General features: G+C 39.8%; 2 protein-coding genes and 1 long non-coding RNA gene across 6 annotated transcripts; all 3 read right to left on the reverse strand.

Moving 5' to 3' along the window:
- Positions 1-1663: 1663 nt before the first annotated feature.
- Positions 1664-6641, reverse strand: LOC103652759 (transcription factor bHLH139). The gene is made up of 5 exons (XM_008679730.3): positions 3876-6641; positions 3566-3760; positions 3418-3483; positions 3217-3282; positions 1664-2871 (listed from the first exon to the last, which is right to left on the reverse strand). Exons 1-5 carry the CDS (start codon positions 4227-4229, stop codon positions 2788-2790), a joined length of 765 nt encoding a protein of 254 aa, XP_008677952.1. The 5' UTR covers positions 4230-6641; the 3' UTR covers positions 1664-2787.
- Positions 6642-7838: 1197 nt separating this feature from the next.
- Positions 7839-9530, reverse strand: LOC100303896 (40S ribosomal protein S29-like). The gene is made up of 3 exons (NM_001165484.2): positions 9387-9530; positions 8278-8377; positions 7839-8055 (listed from the first exon to the last, which is right to left on the reverse strand). The coding sequence occupies exons 1-3, from the start codon at positions 9446-9448 to the stop codon at positions 8047-8049; spliced, it is 171 nt and encodes a 56-aa protein (NP_001158956.1). The 5' UTR covers positions 9449-9530; the 3' UTR covers positions 7839-8046.
- A 3322-nt stretch (positions 9531-12852) lies between these two features.
- Positions 12853-16209, reverse strand: LOC103652760 (uncharacterized). Of its 4 annotated transcripts, none has more exons than XR_002268666.2 (10): positions 15965-16209; positions 15785-15884; positions 15497-15703; positions 15345-15399; positions 15088-15230; positions 14902-15002; positions 14064-14103; positions 13738-13915; positions 13326-13576; positions 12853-13210 (listed from the first exon to the last, which is right to left on the reverse strand). It is a non-coding gene; the product is annotated as an uncharacterized lncRNA (long non-coding RNA). The 4 variants fall into 4 exon arrangements; XR_565052.3 differs by having other exon boundaries at positions 14064-14664; XR_002268665.2 differs by having other exon boundaries at positions 14223-15002.
- Between the last annotated feature and the right edge of the window lie 3437 nt (positions 16210-19646).

Consider the following 19646-nt stretch of genomic DNA (forward strand, 5'->3'; position numbering starts at 1 on the left):
AAAAATGCTGGGCAGGTTCACTGAACCTGATCGGATTCTTGTCGAGATAATTTGCAAGGACTCTCCTAGCTAGTCTCCTCACCTGTGTAATTTTTTTTTAAAAAAAAACCTTGGATTCTGAGGAGATGCGCCTTTTCAGGTTCGTTCGGCCGAAAAGGAAAAAGTGATGCATGCTCTGTGTTAAAATGACATCCATATCTATCTTAACTCACCCAAAAAATGTTTATTATTTTTTTCCATACATAGTTCACACGAAGTGATAATCTCTTCTTCTTTTTTTTGACAAAGTCGCTACTTGTGCACACTTTGAAGTTTGAAACAAGTTTACCCGGAGGTTTCTTTCTCAATTTTTTTCTCTCTCAAATTGTATTATATTATACAAAGTTTATTCTTATCTTTCTTGCGAACACAAGAAGATATATATGTGATTTTTGAAGAAAAATTACGCACAAAAGGTGAAGCACTGAAGTCAGGGAAAAGGGTATGAACGACACCTTAAGCAATCAGATGTCCCCTTTGTGAGCGAACACTCACGAGCCACATACCTGTGTGCGTCCTTACCTAGTAGTGCATGCCAAATGTTGCCCAACTACAAGGGAAAAAAAAAAGAAGTTTCATCGTGGCCGCTGGACAGCTCAGCTCCAGTTAGATAAGATCATGGTCACTTAACAAGGAAGTTAGCTTCAGAGGTTTAGACAATACTCCTTTCATCTCAATAAAATTCGTTTTACCTTATTAGTTGATTCATACAATAATTAATATATTTGTTTTATATATATGTCTAGATTTATCCATTTGAACATAGATATAAAAATCAAAGGCTAAAATAACTAATATTTTAGGACAGAAGTAACACAGAGCAACTACAACCAGCCAACAATCTCGCCACCCGTGGGTAGGCATCACTCGTCTTGTGCCTTCTGCAACGGAACCCTTGAGACTGGTATTCACCTTTGTCTACATTGTCCTTTCGCCCGTGCGGTGTGGAGACAAATCCTGGCTTGGGAAGGTGTAATCCTCCTTGCCCAGTCTGACCTTGCTTCCGCCACCAACATTCGGGAGTGATGGGAAGCTGCGACTCCCCCGCTACCAAAAAATCAGAAACGCGCTTTCAATAGAATCGTGATTTACACAATGTGGAACGTCTGGAAGGAGAGGAATCGCAGGATTATCGAAAGTGTCGCCCTTCCCCCGGTCCAAGTCACCTTAATAATTAAAGAAGATGTTTCACAATTTAGGCGGGCTTTGCTTCCCATGTAGTTTTCATATTGTTGCTTCCTGCTAATCAGTTTTTTAGTCGGAAACGATATTTATTCGGTAATCAGTTTTTTTAATCGTTTTCTTTTGATTGTAAATAAATAGGATATAGAATCTACAATACAATTTTGTATTCTTGTTTTTAACATCTAGCTTGTAAAGATTCATACAAGATAAACCTCAAATTAATCATATATTTTCTCAAATAATAGATATAAACTTCGGCATGGATTCGAAAACAAATTCGGTAATTTTTTCAACTATTTGTGTTGTAGGGACCAAATAATACATAAAAAAATTTATGTAATATTTTATTCATATTTGTACTAATGTGCTTAATAACATAAAGAAATATCATCATCAAATTTTATACATATCTATTGTAAAATATTAAATTTGTCCTAACAGTTCGGATTACCACTTTCATCCCTACCTGGAGGATTTAGGGTGTGGGGATTAGCCTCCCTTTGAGCGTGCTCGGGTGTGGCTTGTCCGGTCTCAGACCGTTGTTTGTACTCTCTAAACTCTTTCCCCTTAAATAATGGGCAGAGCTCCTGCCGTTTTCGTTCAAAAAACTTTTTATTCTGCATCAGCCTCCTACATGACACTGTAAGAGCTAGCTGTGTAAAAGTAAAACTGGGCATGCTATAAGCCTGCAAGAGGAAATTTGGTATGCCAGATTCAGTGAAAACATATCTGTTCTAGCAGGAACCTGTGTAAACAAGCATAGACTAATTCTATGTGGCAAACATGCATGCATGGCACAATGCCAAATGATTGGTGCAGCTTTTGTGTACCTCAACCCTTTTTTTTCGAACACGCAGGAAAGCTGCGTATCATTGAATTAAGAAGGAGGGTCTAAAATTAGACCAAATACAAACACAACAGAAAAAAAAAATAAAGAAGAAAAAGAAGAAATAAAATAGACAAGGCCTACCGGCATTGCCTCAACCCTCAAATTAACAAGTCACAAGTCATGATCCACCATCGTAGTGCTGATAGCACTTGTCCTGACCATGGGAGCTATCGATACACAGCAGCTTCGTCGTACGTGCAAAAAGCAACTGTGGTTCTAGTTTGATCCAAAAACTAAATGCACCCTACGAAAAAAAAGATCCATTTTTTTAACGAATCTCGATCTCCCCTGACGTACAAGTTTGCAATTTTTTCACAGATTTTAGGGGGCCGAGAAGGAATCACACAAGTTCTCCCTGAGGTGGTCACTAGAGAAAATCCGACGCTTTCAGCTTCAGCGTTTCAATTTCAAGGCACAAGAGTAGAGAGAGGGGCCACAAGATCTCATCATTGTGAACTGTAGATATCTTATATGACAAAAGGGAACCCATGGTCCGATTTTTATTCCAAATGAACTTCTTGCTCACACTTGCAAGCTAGGAGCAACTGAAGAATGAGAAGTCAGGGTCAATTCAATGGCAGATTTAAGAGCAGATGGAGCAACGTTGGCAGCAGCATAGCGGGCACTTTTAGCTCCCATCCTTCTCATCAGTTCAGACAGTACTTTCCAGACGGTCATGGTTGGTTCACAGCAACATTTGGACCGAGGTGGGTATAGGCAAGAGGTGCGTACATCCATGTCTCTTCAGAGCTCAAGAGCTGTTAGGGGGGGAAAGGGAAGGTAGATGAGAGTCATATGCGCCTACACTTGAAATTAGTTTTTTTTTTAAAAAAAACAACTAACTAACAGGACTATATACAATACGTTATTCATGGTAAATGCTTTAGTTTTGAAAAAAAAATGGCGTGATGGTTCTGAAAATACAGGGAACCTTTAGCTGAAGTATCCTGAAAGAATTGTGAGTGAATCTTTAGTCAAGCCTCGTGATTTTTGTACAGGTTGGTGTCGCAAAAGATTGAGAACTAGAATTGTGAGTTTTTTTGTTGTGAACTGAAACTTTCTTCCTATGTTGACCTAACTTGACTCAAGACGCACAAAACTACCTTTATTTGCAGCTGCAGAAACTTGACGTACTGAACTGCTTCCTCCAGCATAGTGCTCATGTCAACCTGCAAATGCAGACCAACCTGTCTTTAGTCGGTGTTCACATAAAAAGTTTGCGCAAATTGCTCGGCCCAAAAAAGAAAACACAATTCGGTAGCGAAGAAGTTGAGGATGACCACATACGAAACAAAAGAGCATACTTTGGTGCCATTAGGAATTAGCTGCTGTAGCGTCCTTAGTTTTTCATTGATCCTCTCCCTTCTCCTCTGTTATGTAGTATAACTAAACCATCAGCAAAAAAATGCAGGTTCAGTGATCACTGTGAAATTTACGCTGAGTGCTTCTGACCTTTGCGTAGAGGCTCTGTGAATCCTTTGAGGAGCGGCTAGGACCTCTTGAGCTGGTACTTTGTTTCAGAACAATAGGTTCCTCGCATGCACCAGCTGAATCATCTTCAGAGCTGCAGCACCAGGAACAGCTCTTGTTGACAGGCTCGGTGGTATTGATCTCATCAGCAGGAGCAATGGAATTTTTCCTCGATACCTACAAAAATGGAACCCAAAAATAATGTCACAACAGCCTTTTCCTTTTCGACAACACATGATGTTATAAAAGTTGAGGTATGAAATCGAAATTCCAGCATGTTAGCTTCACTTACCCAGGGAGGAACAGTGCATGGTCTCTTAGCATCCGTACTCTTCCTATTCTCATCCATAAGACATACCCTCTTGTTTGCTGTAACTTCATTAGTGATTGGAGCCAAAACCTGGCTCTTGTGACCAAAGCACCGAACTGCACCAGTGTTCTGACATTGCTCTTTATCGCAGCGCTGATTTTCAGCGAGTGGAAGGAACAAGGCAGTAGGCGACGTGCTGGGTTCAACACAAGAACTGGCACTGCTGTTGGGAGAAGAAAGGCAGGCATCAGCATTGCTGCCGCTCCAGAACATCGACTGCAGGTGAGCAATCGTCTCAGATTCCTCGCTCCAAATGGATGCACAGTTTGCTTCCATTCTGCTGACAGAACCTTCAGTTCTACACTCTAGTACTCCTAAGCTCTGTGGCAAGTGTTCCTGGTATTATCTCTGTAAACACAGTACACGTAAGGGCACTTTTATACCACACTATTGGGGAATATTTTCAGATATAAATTTGAGTCGAGTTCCATCCTAGTCTTAATAAGACTAGAATGACAACTAAGGCGACAATAGTTTATGTCCGATGCATCACAACCCCATCCCTCGTGATCTTCCTGTTTAGATACTAGAAAGATCACATATGAAATCATTTGCCTGTTGAGTGGTATTAAGAGGCAACACTACCTCGTTGTGTCCTGAAGGTTCCAAGAGAATCAATGTGTTAGAAATTCTTCATCTCACAAAAGAGATGACTGATAATTGAGGCGATCATTAAATGATCCACATTTTTTTAAACATGATATGCAACTTGATTGGGCTACTATGAAACTATAGGAGAGAGTTGTTTTTTACCAATAAAACTGTAGAAAAACCCTACAGTGGTATATATTAAATAAAAAAGAGGAACTGTGCAAAAACGAAAGAGTGTAAAGCAAAAGGAGACAGAAAAAAAAGAAGCAATTATAAAGAGGCAAGCCACAATGAAATCGCCAAGCTAAGATCCGAGTTTATTCTATGCATCAGGAGTTTCAATTGAAGCAAAACCTCCAAAGCGTAAAAGATGCAGCAGAATCTCTAAAGATAGCAGCATTCCTCAGATTCCAAATCTCCCAGGCAGTAATAGATAGCATATAGGAGAGAGTTGTCGATCATCGTCTTAGAGAAATAACGAGGATCTCTATAAATTAATTTAGTTTCATGTCTAAAAAGTTAACTATGAAAGCCATTTTCCCATTTTCTTAATATGACAAGTGAAGCACTACATTACGGAGAAAAAACCTAAATATGATTTTCATCAACCCGAAGAAAGCTTATAATAAGATACAAAAAGTGCTATGTATTGGGCTTTGAACAAATATAAAGAGTTGCAATGAAGTACGTTAGGCTTGTTAAGAACATGTACAAAAATGTTGTGACTTGTGTTCGAACAAGTGACGAGGTGAACGACTTCCGAACATGAATTGGACTACATAATAGTCGATTATGAATGTTTCTTGGTGATAGATGAGGTCACAATGGACATAAAAAGGATACCTCTTGGTATATGCTTTTTACAGACGATGTAGTGATAGTTGATGAAAGTCGGATATAAATAAATAGCAAATTGAAGTTGTGTCAGGAGACTATAGAGTCCGAAGATGAGGAAGGAGATGTTAGTTTGAAAGATCAGCATAATTGTAGGAGCTGGACTATATAAGAAATATAGAATTGTAGGTGATCATGGAGGACAAGTGCTGGGAGTTCATTAAAAAGTGGCAATCTCAGAGCAATCTTTCTGGTGGTTTCTCACTTGAGAGAAATATTCATGATGTGCATGCAACATACCTACAGGCTACAGCAGGGCTGAAGCTTTTCAACAGAAGTCGAGCCCTTGTGCAAGATTGAAACGCTTCAGAACAACATAAAACAGGATAAATGCAGAGGCTACCTAATCAGACAAGATCAAGCCATTAAGTAATCCATATGTATAAAAACCTAGCAAGCTGTCCTTCGGTTAGTTGCTGCCTTGAAAGGATCATCCGGACATTAATGACCCACGACCGATGAATTTTATTCCACCTGATTACAGATGGAACAAGGATATTAAATCAGCAGATGATTCCAGAGCCAAGAGATGCATGGACGGCAGATGGGACTGGCCCCTTTTTTTTATGAAACGACAAGAGACGCGTAAATCCAATAGTAGGACAAGTGTTGCTATGCCAGATATTAACACAGGATTAACTGATTAAGCAATGAGGTTCAGAGACATATATGGCAACTGAATCACGCAGACATTAATTAAGAAACCACGCCAACATCGTTCTGCCACATTGCCTATATTCAACTGAATTATGCACCCAAGCCAGTACATGCTGCTGTTCATAAGGATAAAATTTATGTCCAGCTTCACAGCGAAGACTCAGAATTCAGGTAGCTTCTAAGGAAGAGATTTAGAATCATATCAAAACATTTAATCATCTAGTTCGACAACATTATCACCTGTAATTATATAGGACAAAGATATTTTTTGGTGTAAGACGAAACAATAATCCAGAATGTTTTCCTTTATGCAACATCAAAACATAAATGCAATCATAAACACTACATTTTTTACATTCAGGGTGACTGGGTAGACAATCAAATCACAGCAGCACAACACCCTCTTCATGATGAACCAAATATTGTCCCCATAATGTGACTCACATGGAGCACATATATACTAAGGGCATCTTTGTCAACAATGTTTCTCAAAATCATAGTTTTACAATATTGTACTTTGCAATTGTCATAATAATAATAATGTAGTTTTGACAATTCCAAAAATATCATAGTTTTGAGAAATATTATTTGGATACAACATTATAAACTATGGTATTAGACAAAAGCTAACCATATCATTAAAACTTTGCGTCGTAGTGGAGTTTTTAATACTCTAAAAATAACATGGTGACTAGAATACTATGGTTTTGAAAACATAGTTTTCGAGAATGCAACTAAACATCTCATGACATAAAATACTACGGTATTACCCAAAACTATGGTATTGCATAGAAACTACAAAAATACTTCACTTCTTCCAAACAAGCCCTAAGAATTTGACAAAACAGCTGTTGGCTGTATTTCATGGAAACTCATGATAACCTTTTCACAAACCGGTGGGGCATCAACCCTGTTGGTCCATTCGGGACAAGAGGGGGAAAACATAATCAAAACCCTATTCAAACAAAAACCAAGTGCAATCTTATCAATGTTTTGTTACAATAGTATTCTCATCTCAATTCTTCTAGGATACAGGTTCCACATATCAGCAGAAAGAAAACTGAGCATGCCAGATTGCCGATCAGCAGAAATAACTCAGCTGATGACTGCCAATGAGTAGAAATGATTCAGTTGGCCGATGCCAATACCCAAGAAGCATTGGAAGGTAGAAACCTGTTGGCATAGGACTGTTTTGTATAAACAGTATGCTTGCATATTTTAGAGCACGAGTTCAATTCTCTGTATTAAATCATACAACCATGGTTCGGTTATCTGATCAGGAGGACTGCACTATTTCCAAGCATAGAACTGCACTACTACCCACAAGCATAGGACCAGAGATGGATGAGGGTGAAGAACGTATACAAAATAGAAGTTCTGGGACAATGTTGAACGGGTTAGAGCATAATAGGGGCTTGTTTATGTTAGCTACAGGGCTTATTCTTAAAATGCAATCTAGATATGATGAGTTATGAATTTATGATAAAGCAATCTAACCGTTCACTCCTATAAGAATTTTAGTAGGACAATGAGTGGGTTAACTTGAGTGATGCTACTCAGAATCTAAGAGGAAAACTTTTACCAAGGTAAAACTATGTATGTAGCAGAAATTTTCAATCTCAGCATATACACTTGAGTACAATAGTCATCATTCAACTTCAGCAGAATCATCCATGAAGTGAGGAACAGTTACCCAGGTAATACAGTAACTCAAGAAAGAAAACTGAGCATACACGCAGGATAAGAACAAACATCATGAGTGAGAAAATTTCAATCTTCTGATTATAGCTGGTCCAACAAGCACAAAGTAGCCATCAAAACTTTAACAAGTCGAGTTTAACACATGAGTCTCAAGTTCTGAACAAAAAGCTAAAGCGCATAAATTAGGCCTTCTAATGAAGGACCCATTTCTTTGATGTAGGAAGTTCTCCACAGCAGCACAGTGGCCTCTTCAACGGTACTGCAGGTGCAAGAAAAAATATCAGACAAGAGCTGATGTAGTCACACTCAGAACAACTGCTAGCTTGACATATCTAGATGGAAGGCAATTGAAGCCATGTAGAAAATTCAAACGATTTGCATTAGATAAGCACAAAACTAAACTATTAACTTAATATCAAATTTCTATTAATCCAGAGCAAATTAATCTCAAGAACGAGTTTTAATGCACAAGAATGTACACCTTGATGAAACCAATGTCCTTGGCGTTGCTGCGGAAGCACTGCCTGCAGCACATGAGCCCGTACTTCCTGATCAGACCGTGAGGGTTCGCGCAGACCCGGCTGCAAAACCACAAACATAAAGAGTTACCGAGGCTAATTTGTTGTATTGTGAAATAAACTCTTTGCACATAAAGGTAAAAAACGGTCTATTTCCACATCTTTTTAACAAATCGCAATCCATTAAAAACAAGAGCCCTTTGTGCTGCTTAAGTCTCACATTATGGCATAAATGCACAATACAACAGACCAAACGCATACTCATTAATAGAACATAATCATAGAATATATCAGCTAAAAATCAATCAGGTTATTTCATCAAACAGCCATGAGTAAGACCACCAAACAGCAGACCAAAGCAGCTGCTACATATAACCAGCTGAAATTACCCCACATTGAACTGAGATACTAAACTAAAGGATACAAAGACTTCTGATTTTTAACAAGATAGCAGAGTTTATACGAGAGATGCACATCAAATCTCAGTAGCAACAGGCTAATCCAAGAAACCTAATTCTTCCAGAGCTTTACGGGGGACTAAGGGCAGCTTATAGATTATATAATCTGGATTATAATCTAAAATATATAATTTAGATTATAATCTAGATATATTATAATCTAAATGTAGTTGTTTGGTAGTTTAGATTATATAAATATAGATTATTCACAAAGACAACAACACACTTGTTTGTTTATTTGAGGTGGGAAAAGAAGGATGACATATATTGTAATTTCTATTTACATAAACATGGGTAGTGGGTCTTTTGCCAAAATAATCTCAAATAAGCTACACTTGAGGAGATTATGAGATTATCATAATCTGGGCTTTAGATTATATAATCTGAACCCATAATCTAGTTGTTTGTTTACCTATTGGATTATTTGCGCTGGATTATATAATCTGGAGAGATTATAATCTGAAACAAACAGGGCCTAAGCTAACCATAAAAAAAGAGTGAGGACCTTAACAGATCCATGGAGTCCCTATCACAAGCAGGTCGTCCACATTCTAAAAAAGCGAAAAGAACCGAGATCCTGCTATACAGAGAAAGGAGCGTCGCGGGATAGTTACCAGACGCGGGAGCCAGGGCCGTAGTTCTTAGGGTGCGAGTTCCACACGTTGGAGTGGCCCATCGCGTCGTGCTCCTTGCTCCTCCTCTTCCTTCCGTCACGGCGGCGGCGGCGGCGGCGCGAGGAACAAAAAGTTGGGAAATCTAAGGTGCGGCCGAGGGTGGATACTATATATACATAGCGAGGTGTGGCAGGCGTGGAAGAAACCCTACTCTGTGACCGGGCCTTGGGCCTGGCCTTTGCTGAATAGGAACGTGGGCTTAGATGGGTTCCTTTTGCCATACGGTGGCTCTCCCGGTCGTCCTGGTTCAGTTATGGGCCGAGCCGTCGTTCTTACAGGACCCAGGCGTCTGGACAAACTGGGCTTAGGTTGACTGCGTTCACAATTCCCTATCTCAACTTCATATATAAAATCCCTAGTTTTTTTCTGAAAGTGATCAGTGCCATCTATCAGATATTATTATTATTGGTTCTTGGTATCATGCTTGGATGCATAAATTCCGGCTGATTCGTTTGTCTTGTTAGGCGCCCGGCCGGCCAGGCGGTCGACAGGTGTACCTATCTATCTCTTCTTTCTGTGAAAAGGAAAAAAGGAAAATTGGACATGTGAAACGATCTAGCACTCGACAACGAGCTCGCGGTATATATGTGTAATAATATATAAGTAAACTATATACAGACTTCTGAAGGTACTCTAATAACATCTTTAATTTGTCCTCATTTTGGTCTTACCCAGTAGTTAGCCAGTTTTTGGTTTGGTTAACTCCAGGCACAAATTAAATCAAGCATGCCTCTAATCTCCCTTGACTAGATATGAAAATCATCAGATTTCCCTTCTTGAAATACCAGATAGTATGAAAATCATCAGACCTCCCATTCACTATGAAGTAGCCAAATCTTCCTTCTTGAAAACCACCAGACCTTTTTGTGTCCCATTTGGAATCGAAGCCCAATGGAATCGGCAGTATATATGTGAGGCCTCTTCTCTTTTGGGATAGATGATGAAGAAGTATTTCATGTGCTACTATATATACTGTGAAAGAACTATTCTTATGGTCAAATGTAACTCGGGTTTAGCTTCTCATCTGAACACGAAAAAAAATATCAATCTGTGAAGCATCACAATAGTGCCAAGGAAGAATTCGAAGCATGATGAACACATTAAAACCGTTCTCTATCCGACGATGTGGAGATGCGCTAGGGTTTTTGTTCGATTATTCTAGCAAGTGTGTGGAGAACAGGGACGAGATTTTCTGAAGGTGAGAAGCTCGTGCTGAACTCTGGCTGCTCTCGTACGTGGTCCATCTCTTTGCCCCTTTTTCTCTGAAAGTGATCAGTGCCGCCATCTATCATCATATATTATTATTATTGGTAACATGCTTGGATGCATGAATTCCGGTTGTCTTGTCTTGTTAGGCGTCCGGCCGGCCGGCCATACGGTCGACAGGTGTACCTATTGCTATCTCTTCTTTTACGAAAAGGATTTAAAAAAAAGAAAACTGGACATGTGAAACGTACGACAGCGAGAGAATGAAGTCCCAAGTGTTATTAATTCATCTGCTAGCACGCGTGTGTAGCTTGTGCTGGACATGTGTCGTCGCCCATGCATCTGCTTTTGTCTTGTTGTTGCCCACACAAGCTAAGAGAGGACCGGCAGGCCACCACCAGTCCACCACTACAAAGATCTTATCCCTTTGCTTTCACTCTACCGACAAATTAACTTGAGAGTTGCATGCAACGAAAAGGGAATTGATGGCCACTTTTGTCTTCTTCATTTCTATTATTAAATTACGTTAATTATAGACCTCTGACGGAGAGATCTTTTTACAGAATGGTTCAAACCTAAGATTGGTAATGATCTTACCAAACTTGAGATACCACCGTTTTGCTGCTTATTTCAATCCATAAATTGATTTCTTTAGGTGACATTCTATATTCTCTGTCTTTCGTGATAAAACCTTTGAGTTGAGCCGTGATGTTTTCGACTGATCAATCTCCATTTAAGGAGTGTTAGTCTTCACATCCATATGATACAACTCTAACTCATAATGAGTGATAAGGACCATAAATATTCTAAAAGAATTTATTGTCGAAGTGGACAAGCATGACAATATTATAATCGATCCCTTCTCTCCGAGTAATTCAAGCCTTTAGCTACAAGGCTTAATTTAAATCTTTCTAAATTCCCATTGAAGTCATGTTTTGTCCTGTATACCTATGTGCATCCTATTATTTTGGCACCCTACTAGGAATATATGAAGTTATTTTGGCTCTTCATCTATATGATTGTCATCTATTATTTTGGCACCCTAGGAACATATGAAGTTGTTTTGACCTAATATTGGTACTGATCATACCAAACTTGAGATACCACCGTCTTGTTGCTTATTTCAATCCATAAATTGATTTCTTTAGGTGACATTCTATATTCTCTGTCTTTCATGACAAAACCTTTGAGTTGAGCCGTGATGTTTTCGACTGATCAATCTCCATTTAAGGAGTGTTAGTCTTCACATCCATATGATACAACTCTAACTCATAATGAGTGATAATGACCATAAATATTCTAAACGAATTTATTGTCAAAGTGGACAAGCATGTCTCATTATAATCGCCCCCTTCTCTCCGAGTAATTCAAGCCTTTAGCTACAAGACTTGATTTAAATCTTTCTAAATTCCCATTGAAGTCATGTTTTAATTTGTCCTGTATACCTATGTGCATCCTATTATTTTGGCACCCTAGGAATTTCTAATGCCACGAACCCAGTTAGTACTCATTGAATTTATTTCATCTTCCATGGCTGTGAGCCAGTTGTACGAGCCAGGACTTGAAATTTGGCTTAATCATTCAATCCCTCCTTGAAATTTATTTTTAGACTAGGTATGTGCCCGTGCGTTGCAACAGCGTACAAAATATTCGACAAAATGTGAGTGTTAAAACAACTCCAACAAATGTCTCAAATAGGGTACACCTTGCTTAAATTATATATCACACAGGTATAACACAAAGTGAGTTTTGTGAGTATCTATATATCACACAGGTACACCTTGCTTAAATTAGATATTTGATCGATCTATCTTTTGTATAACACAAAGAAACATGAGCTGCAGAGGTAGAGGATGAGTGTTTTAATCCAAACGACCACGATTCAAACCTTAGCATCCACCATTTTTTCAACAAACAACTAAAAAAAGATGTACTCATGACAAACAATGTCAAATGTAAAATTATACAGACATTTTCTATTGATTCTTTAGAAATAAATCAACATGAATTGTCATCGTAACTTAATAGATCGACAACACACTAATCTCATACACTAATCTAATCTTTTTTAGCGATATTGATAAGTTTAAGTTGTACGTTTGCAAGGATGACATATCAATATGAATTGTCATCGTACTTAATAGATCGATCACAAAGTTACTCCCAAGAATCTTTGCATACTACATACATCATAGAATAAGGGCATTCAATAGCTTCATTCAACATAATATGACATAGTTCATACAAACTGCATCAGACATCATAATCCATACAAACAGCTTCAAACAACATCACTATGAATTGCATCATACAAACTATGTCACTACATTAACATGGTACACAGTTTATAATCGAGGACTACACCAAACTCTGGCACAAGAGTGAATCTAGGTCCAAACCTTTAGCAATTGCTTAAAGGGCTTCACGCAGTTCCTTCACCTCTATTGCACTCAATGCCTTTTCCGTGAGTGCGGCTTCTTGCATATATACATGAGATGCTTCGAGGTAACTTGCATGATGCTAATGGCCTTGTCGACAATTTCATCCAGCTAGATCACCTGCAAAAAAACACTCATGTCAGTCAGGGACACCAAACAGGGACCAAGATTGCTATAATGGCATTCATGATACATCAGTGGGCACCTAGAAGACATTGCTAATTAAGACACTCACCAGACTTTTAGTGGGCACCAATTTTCAACTTGCTCCCATCAACAAAATAGTACATGCCTTCAGATCTTTACAGTCAACAATAAAGGAAAAGAACTCATCACCTATCTTCTTATCCTCAAACATGGCAGGTCCTGTTCCCACATCAGATTATTGGAGCTCCTCCGCGTTGTTCACTATATCAGTGGCACTTGTTTGTTATTATGCTTGGCAATTAGAAAGTGTGCTACAGATTTGTACCCAAGTCCGACCGCCTGCATGAAGAAAGATGTCAGATTGTCAGAATTGTTGGATCACTGACAAATTGGTATATGCATACTACCTACATTGAATCCAATCAAGCCTAGCTTTTTCCTAACATAAATTAACTACAATAACATAAATGTAAAATGGAATATTATGTTATTAAATATACCTTCCTACATGCAGAACCAGTAGGGAACCATCCTTTCTTAGTTCTGCATATACTGCAATTATAGATGCCACGACAAACTGGACATATCATTGCGGAGAATATCTCCTAAACCCATTGCAAACAGTTGCAAAGCTTTTCAGCAAAAAAGGCCACCTAAAGCTCTCCTTGATATGATCCCCTAGTCAACAGGACATTTTCAGTGTTAAACTAATTACCAAGATTTTGTAGCTGCTTCTAAACACTGAGCAAGTGCAAGTCTTGAGAGAAAGGGAATCTACAAGGTATTGAGAATCAGAATTTAAAGATAGCAAAGATTGCTAATTTACCTGGCTAAAAATTCCCATGTCAATTCCTTAACGCAGATATCTACATCAAACAATACACTAAATCAGCTATCTTGATTATAGCTCTGTACCAAGACCCTATTAGTAATATATAGGAACATGGTAAAACATGAAGAAAAACAACTTCAACATGAGGCAAACCTTAAAGACATTCAGTGGTCACGCACACCAAAAAGAAGTAACTGTATTTATCCAAGTCATAGAAACAAAGTAACCATGCACTGTAACGAAGGTTCCTCAAACTGAATTTGTAAATCAATTAGGTTAGCAATATAGCAATAGCTTAACCACCATTTTGTCGACCGGAAAAAGAACAGGGAAAAGAAGAGGTAGAACAACACAACCTGTAGCATTTTTGCTTTACATTCTTCATGCAATCGTCTATAATCCTTTTCACTTGTTTCACGTAAACGAGAGGTGGAACAACACAGACCTATAGCATTTTTTCTTCACATTCTTTATGCAATCCTCTACAATATTTCTCACTTTTTTCAGAGAAACGATAGGTGGAATAACATAGGCCCATGGCCGCAACAGTATTTTCTTTTCATAGAACAGGTAGATGTTTGATAATACCGTTCATCTTGGTAGATAGTTGAATCCAGAAACATGAAAAAAGAAGAGATGAATTAAAATCATCAACCGGTTTAGAAGTCACGTCAATGTTGGTTTTTTCACATTTATAAAGACAACTAAAGACAAGAAATCATAAATAATTCTTCAACCCCTTGTATTGAATAGTTGAGAACTTGAAAATAAACAGGGTCCATAATACAAGGTGGTAAAATTAGTTTTACAAATACGTTAAGTCCAGACTCACCCTTGCACATCTCGTTGGAGGAATGTTTGATTACCAGGATCAAGTGAAAGCCTTCTTAGTGCACTTAGATAAGCATATTGCAAATTACCACGTATGATAGACTGCGAAAATAAAATAAAAGTGTCACAAGGTTGAGTTCAAAACATAAGACTCACAATTTTCAGGTCAAATAAACTAAGTTGGTACAGTGGCCAATCTTGTTTGCGTCACTGAAGACAGAACCGAAACCACCATCACCAATCTTGTTTGTGCCACTAAAGACGGAACCGAAACCCCTTGGTACTTCCTCAAGTCAGATAGTAGGCAGTAGGACAAAACAATCTACAAAACTGCAGACAAACATTTTGCAGAGTCAATTCCAATAAACTATTAATGACCAAGAAAACAGTAAAACTTTGGTAGTTATCAACCAAAACAGCAACACATCATATGAGTTCACGCACCTTATGGGGGGGAGAGTAGCAGGGATTCTGTTGTCCGAGGTGACAAAGGTCCAAACTGTATAATAAGGTGAACATACGCAGTTATGAAATGTGAACATGAAATTGAATATATGAATATTAACACAAGAGAACAGAGGACTGGGGAACTCAACTGGGCGATTCTAAAACGAGGAAGATGCGACCAAGGATGGGGGTGGGTGGCGGCCTCGACTGTGTCATTCCTCTGGATTTCTTTAATAGTCGTATGTAGGTCTTGCTCCGTCAATAAGAAGAATAAGAAATCAAGATTGCTAACATATTCAGAGAGAGATAGAGGGGGACCTGATCTGGATTATCTATCATGCTAACATATCACCCACCTGGTATAGAAGTAAAAAAAGTAAGAAATGATATACATTAAATGATGTATATAATAATACAAAAAAAATACAAGTACTCACCAAATCCGCCCATTATCAACGCCATTCAGTCCAATCTTATGGCCACAATCAGCTATATGGATATTAGGCAACACAGTTCCATCTTCATCCATAATTTGAGCTACAAAAGCATGAACTCCTTGATTTCTCCCATTTATAATGCTGAATCGAAGCAAAGGTGGGTGTCTACCGACAGCGTACCCGCTCGGTGAGGCTGTGGCTGTCGATGGCCTGGCCCCGGCGCACGGGCACATACCTAGGAGGCGCGATGGGGCGGATCCGAGGCCACCTTCCATCGACAGCGTGGGGAGGAGGGTGGGGCGCAGGCGTCCGTTGTTGGTAGGAGATCCCCTTGATGGCGGCGCGGAGACGGGATTTGCGCGCTGGGGAGGATCGCGGAGGAGAGGGGTGCAGAATCGTGCACTGCACGGATGTGGAGGCCTACACTACTGTATTAAGTAGTATATAGATTATGATAGCCAGAATACTGAAAATAAATACAGAATTAAACCATTAAGAAAAAATTACCTTCTCCGGCTGCAATAAGGGACAAAGCATGTGCATGAGACAAGATCACTTCTTTTATGCCATCGGCCCGTGTTCCCTGGTAATAAACAACCATTGTACTGTCAAAACCATCATATGCCAGTCATATTCAGAAATTTCAACCTATGTGTTAGTTCCCATTAAATCAGTTTGAGATTCTATTCAAATTCATATTTAGAAACTCTCACATAACAATTCTAATAATTAGGTGTTAGTCTGCTTCACCCGTATATTTGGTATGAACAGCTAGCAAAACCATTTCCTCACTCTACAGACTGCTTATTCAGAGAAGATCTATAAAAGCTGAAGTAAATGATATAAACTAATCTTTTAGAAATCATGCTTTATATAGAAATGCTATTCATAATCAAGCTTCAAGGTGTTCAGAACTACTACTGCACCATATTGATAAGGAAATGCAATTGAACAAATAACTGGTACAATTCACAAGGAATTGGATTACAGTCCCCATGTTCAATCTAATCTTCTTGATTTCTTCGAGTGAACCTGTTCCATGGTGTTATTGACTGATTGTTCCTTTTGAGAGGAAGTTTTGCTTCCTTGAAAACATTGTTGCATGGTTCAGATTTTCAGTGATATACAGCAGTAGGTTCCCTTGTTGCATCGGTTTTCACAGTGATAAACAGCAGTACATTCCCTTGTTGCACCAATTTTCACAGTGATAAACAGCAGTAGATTCCAATTTTTTACTCCGTTGAGTGTTCTTAAGCAATGATTAGATAAAACCATCCTGTAGCAGAATCTAGACCGACCCATTTGTTAGCATCAAGCACAGCATTTAGTAACATAACAAATTTTAATTTTAAAAAAAAGAAGAGCATAATAACGATAGTAGATGTTTCCGGATGACTGTTCATTTTAAGCTAGATTAGAACCTGAAAAATTTGGTGCACGGCTTGGATTTGCTTCCTACACCAGTTGTCTCCGATTCTGTTACACCAAATTTTTACTTCCGCCAATTAATAATGTGTTGCTTTACTAAATCACCATGTCGCTTGGTAAAATAGTATAGTACGAATATAAATAGATCATCATTAGAGTAACATTGGGGATTGTTACATTAGAAATTGAAGAAAGGAATTCAATTCTGCTGCTATAACGTCCAGTATGCAAGCAATGGCTATGGCCCAATGATTTGTTACTGGAAAATCATTATTTGCTCGGAGCACTGGAGGCACTAAAAGCGGTAATTCTACCTAGCCCAGCTAAGATGCACTAAAAAAATAACTGGTACATCCCACGCCATTTTTGCCGTAGTCCGAGGAGGATTCCATGGAACGCTCGGCCCCAACGTCCCCTCCGGCTGGGCCGTGGGCGACAAGATGAAACTGAGTTCACCGCCTGCCAGCTCCTACAGTAGATTGATTGGGGTTTGCTGCTGATGTTCCGGTTGTTGGTTCCGTGCTTTTGCTTCACAGGTTTGCGCGCTCCTCAGCGACGGCGGGTACGCGGATAAGGTGGTGGCGCCGGCGGGGCAGCTGCTGCCGATACCCGGGGGGTGTCGCTGACGCACACAGTCGGCTTGCCCGAGGTGGCCTGCACCGTCTGGTCAACCGTATTCGCGACAAGGGATGGGGTCTCACCTGGATCTGGATGATGATGGCGAAGGTACGGTTTGCCGCGGCAAGCATAGCGTCGGCGTCATTGCTGCGGCGTCACCTCTCAACCTCCTCTCCACTGGCGCGGGGGAGGACGGCGTGGAGGCCGAGGAGGACGAGCAAGACGCGCGCAGGGTTAGCGGGTGCGAGGAGAGCGTGGCGGCGGCGATGGAGGTGGGCTTGCGCATCGCGAGTCGGGGCGAGCGCGGCGCGGAGGGGAGGACGTCGGGGGCGGCCATGGCGCGGTGGAGGAGGATGTCGCAGGGGATCCAGGATCTCATTGGGGCGTGTGCGACGGGCGTGTTGGAGACGCGCGACGCGAGATCAGGGGAGCGTAGAGAGAGACGGGGCGGGGGCGAGAGGCCGTGATTCTTGGCAGAGACGCGGCGCGACAGACGCGAGGATGGGCGCGTCAGGGATTGGCAGAACCGTGCGCCAGAGTGTTATTGTGGACGCCTACACTACGTTTTTAAGTAGTAGTAGAGATTAATCATTCAATTGAGCCGGTTCTCATTGAATTTATTTTTGGATTAATCATTCAATCCCTCCTTGAAATTTGGCTGAAATGATAGTCCTACAATTTTGACGATGACGGATTCTTATTTTACAATAAATCTCTCAAATTCTTTAGGTAGCGATACTAATATTGGATGCACAACAAAATCATTCTTCAACTCTATATCAAAAGACTTGAGCTTATTTTCAAAGTTGGTCATATTGAATATGTGCTCCCTTATGCCGAAGCCATTATACTTCTTAGTAACGATTCTCTTAATAAAGGTTCCACCTTATACTTTGGATGAACCAACAAATTGTTACTAAATCATGTCAAGGTACTCTTTGACACTATGACATTCTAGGATTTCTCCACTTATTGACTCTATAGTAGAGTTTATGACCATCATGTATTCTTTACCTCTCATATTTTATGTGCTTGAAACCATTTGTCATGATTAAGGATACATTATTAACTACCTTAGGTGTTCCTTCCACTCTCAACACTGGACCAATATGTTTTGCATTATCGATGGTATAGTCTATTTCAGCTAATGCCAATGCTATGCCAATCTTCTCTCTTGAAGAGGAATAATTAGAGCATTCAATCACCCAAATCCAGAGATTACACTAAAGGTGTTTGAAATCTTGGATGGTAATACTTCAAAAATAAACAAACTTAAATTAGTATACATGAATAATTCAATGTTGGTTTAAATTAAACATGCATAATACTAGGGCAACAAAAAGTTAATCCCATACTAAATCACCTTTGAGTAGAATTAGAAGGAAATAAAATCTTTTAAAATAACCTTAGCATCGACATCTTATAATATTCTCAAAGTAAATATCGCCATGAATTTGAATTTAGCTGGGGTAGCAAAACAAAACTTACCAGCGAAAACTAAGTTAATGGCCATGACTCCTCGTGCTGGAGTATAAACGACGAGAATTTTGCTAGCGCCCAAAACCCCTAGCTCATTTTCTCCTCACCCTCACTTAACACTTTCCCCTCCCCGAACCCTCTCTTCCTCCATCCCATCCCAAATCCGGCGAGAGTGAGGGAGAGAGCATGGCAGAGTGGTGGCGCGGCCCACACGACATCTCATCGGTGCAGACACACTTATGAGGGTGGGCGCACTACTATCAAGCAGTCTCGTGGTGGTGTCCTAAAGACCCGTGGGGGCATGCACCCGCGAGACCGGTAGCCACACCGCCTCTTT

Source organism: Zea mays, chromosome 4 (assembly GCF_902167145.1).
Source record: "Zea mays cultivar B73 chromosome 4, Zm-B73-REFERENCE-NAM-5.0, whole genome shotgun sequence".
Lineage (NCBI taxonomy): Eukaryota > Viridiplantae > Streptophyta > Magnoliopsida > Poales > Poaceae > Zea > Zea mays.